The sequence below is a fragment of the Suillus plorans genome (genome assembly GCF_016647745.1).
Source record: "Suillus plorans strain S12 chromosome Unknown HD556scaffold_41, whole genome shotgun sequence".
Lineage (NCBI taxonomy): Eukaryota > Fungi > Basidiomycota > Agaricomycetes > Boletales > Suillaceae > Suillus > Suillus plorans.
Genome location: NW_024537425.1, coordinates 228617 through 229700, shown reverse-complemented (window position 1 = coordinate 229700; position 1084 = coordinate 228617). Strand labels below are relative to the sequence as shown.

At 44.2% G+C, this 1084-nt stretch overlaps 1 protein-coding gene across 1 annotated transcript; it reads right to left on the bottom strand.

Annotated features, from left to right (window-relative positions):
* On the bottom strand, nt 1-280 carry HD556DRAFT_1194442 (uncharacterized protein; the record flags this gene model as incomplete). Its single annotated transcript, XM_041296250.1, has 2 exons — nt 1-174; nt 230-280. Coding segments are annotated over 2 exons (225 nt in total), but the record flags the coding sequence as incomplete, so codon positions are not given.
* Nucleotides 281-1084: the final 804 nt, after the last annotated feature.

The following is a 1084-nucleotide window of genomic DNA, read 5'->3' as shown; positions in this document are numbered from 1 at the left end:
TGACTGCCAGACATGGCAATCAATTTGTCGGCGGATTGACAGAATGCGTGGCTCTTCCCAAAGTGTCACCCACAACTGTTTGTAGGCTGTGAATATTGCCGCATATGGTAGACAAGACTTTGCGCCAACTCCATCTTTGGTGAATGAAGTGTCAGGGGACAGAATGAAGATTAACTAAAGAAATGTTAGATACTGTGAATTGATTGTAGTGAAGGCTTAAAGAACTCACTGCAACCCAACCCCAGGCAAGAAGACCAGGGGTGCATGAGGTGATGCCCCATTTTCAAGCATTGCACTTGGCATGAGGCCATCCAGCAATATCTAGCGAATTTTTTCCAAACATCATGATCCTGATTGCTTAGGTGAATTTGGACCAGACAGCATAAGAATAGATTCAGACAGTGATAAATAAAACAAGTACCTTTGAGAGCGGCTCCCAATTTTTGAAAACCATGGACATCGTAGGGTCCCTTTCTTGCATTGTAAAAAGGACAGGTGGGAACTTCGACAATGTTGAATGACTACCTGGACCAGTCATACCGAGCATCTTCTGGATTTCAGGGATTGTATCTCAATTTGTAAAACCAATGTCGAAGTACGACAGATTGAGACTGAAAATTTGACCTGCCATCACCCTTAACTTGCCGATTTCGCTCGAGCGACCGCCTTGAAGTTGTTGTTCTAGCTGCAGTACATATTAATAATCATTGTTAGGTCACACAACATAATAGACTGACGTACCAACAATTGAAAATGTGAAGTCTTCACAAACTGATGGAGATGGTCTGGAAGAAGTGAGTATAGCTCAGTCATGAGACCAAGCTCTTCGGCACTTTTGCTGGCATAGCGACTCCTGGATATGATTGCAGATGGAGGGTTTGGCACAGGGAGTTTGAGGATACGATGCTCAGGTGGGAACATATCCGCAACAATTCCGTACTTGTGGGAAAAGGTTGAGAGCTCGACATCGAAAACTTTCAGCTCATCTGGAACTTGAGCGCTTGAATGCCAGCGTTGATTAGATGACAAAGTCTTGTTCTTCTCGCCCAGAGTGCAGTTATCATTCTTGAGTGCCTGGTTTTCC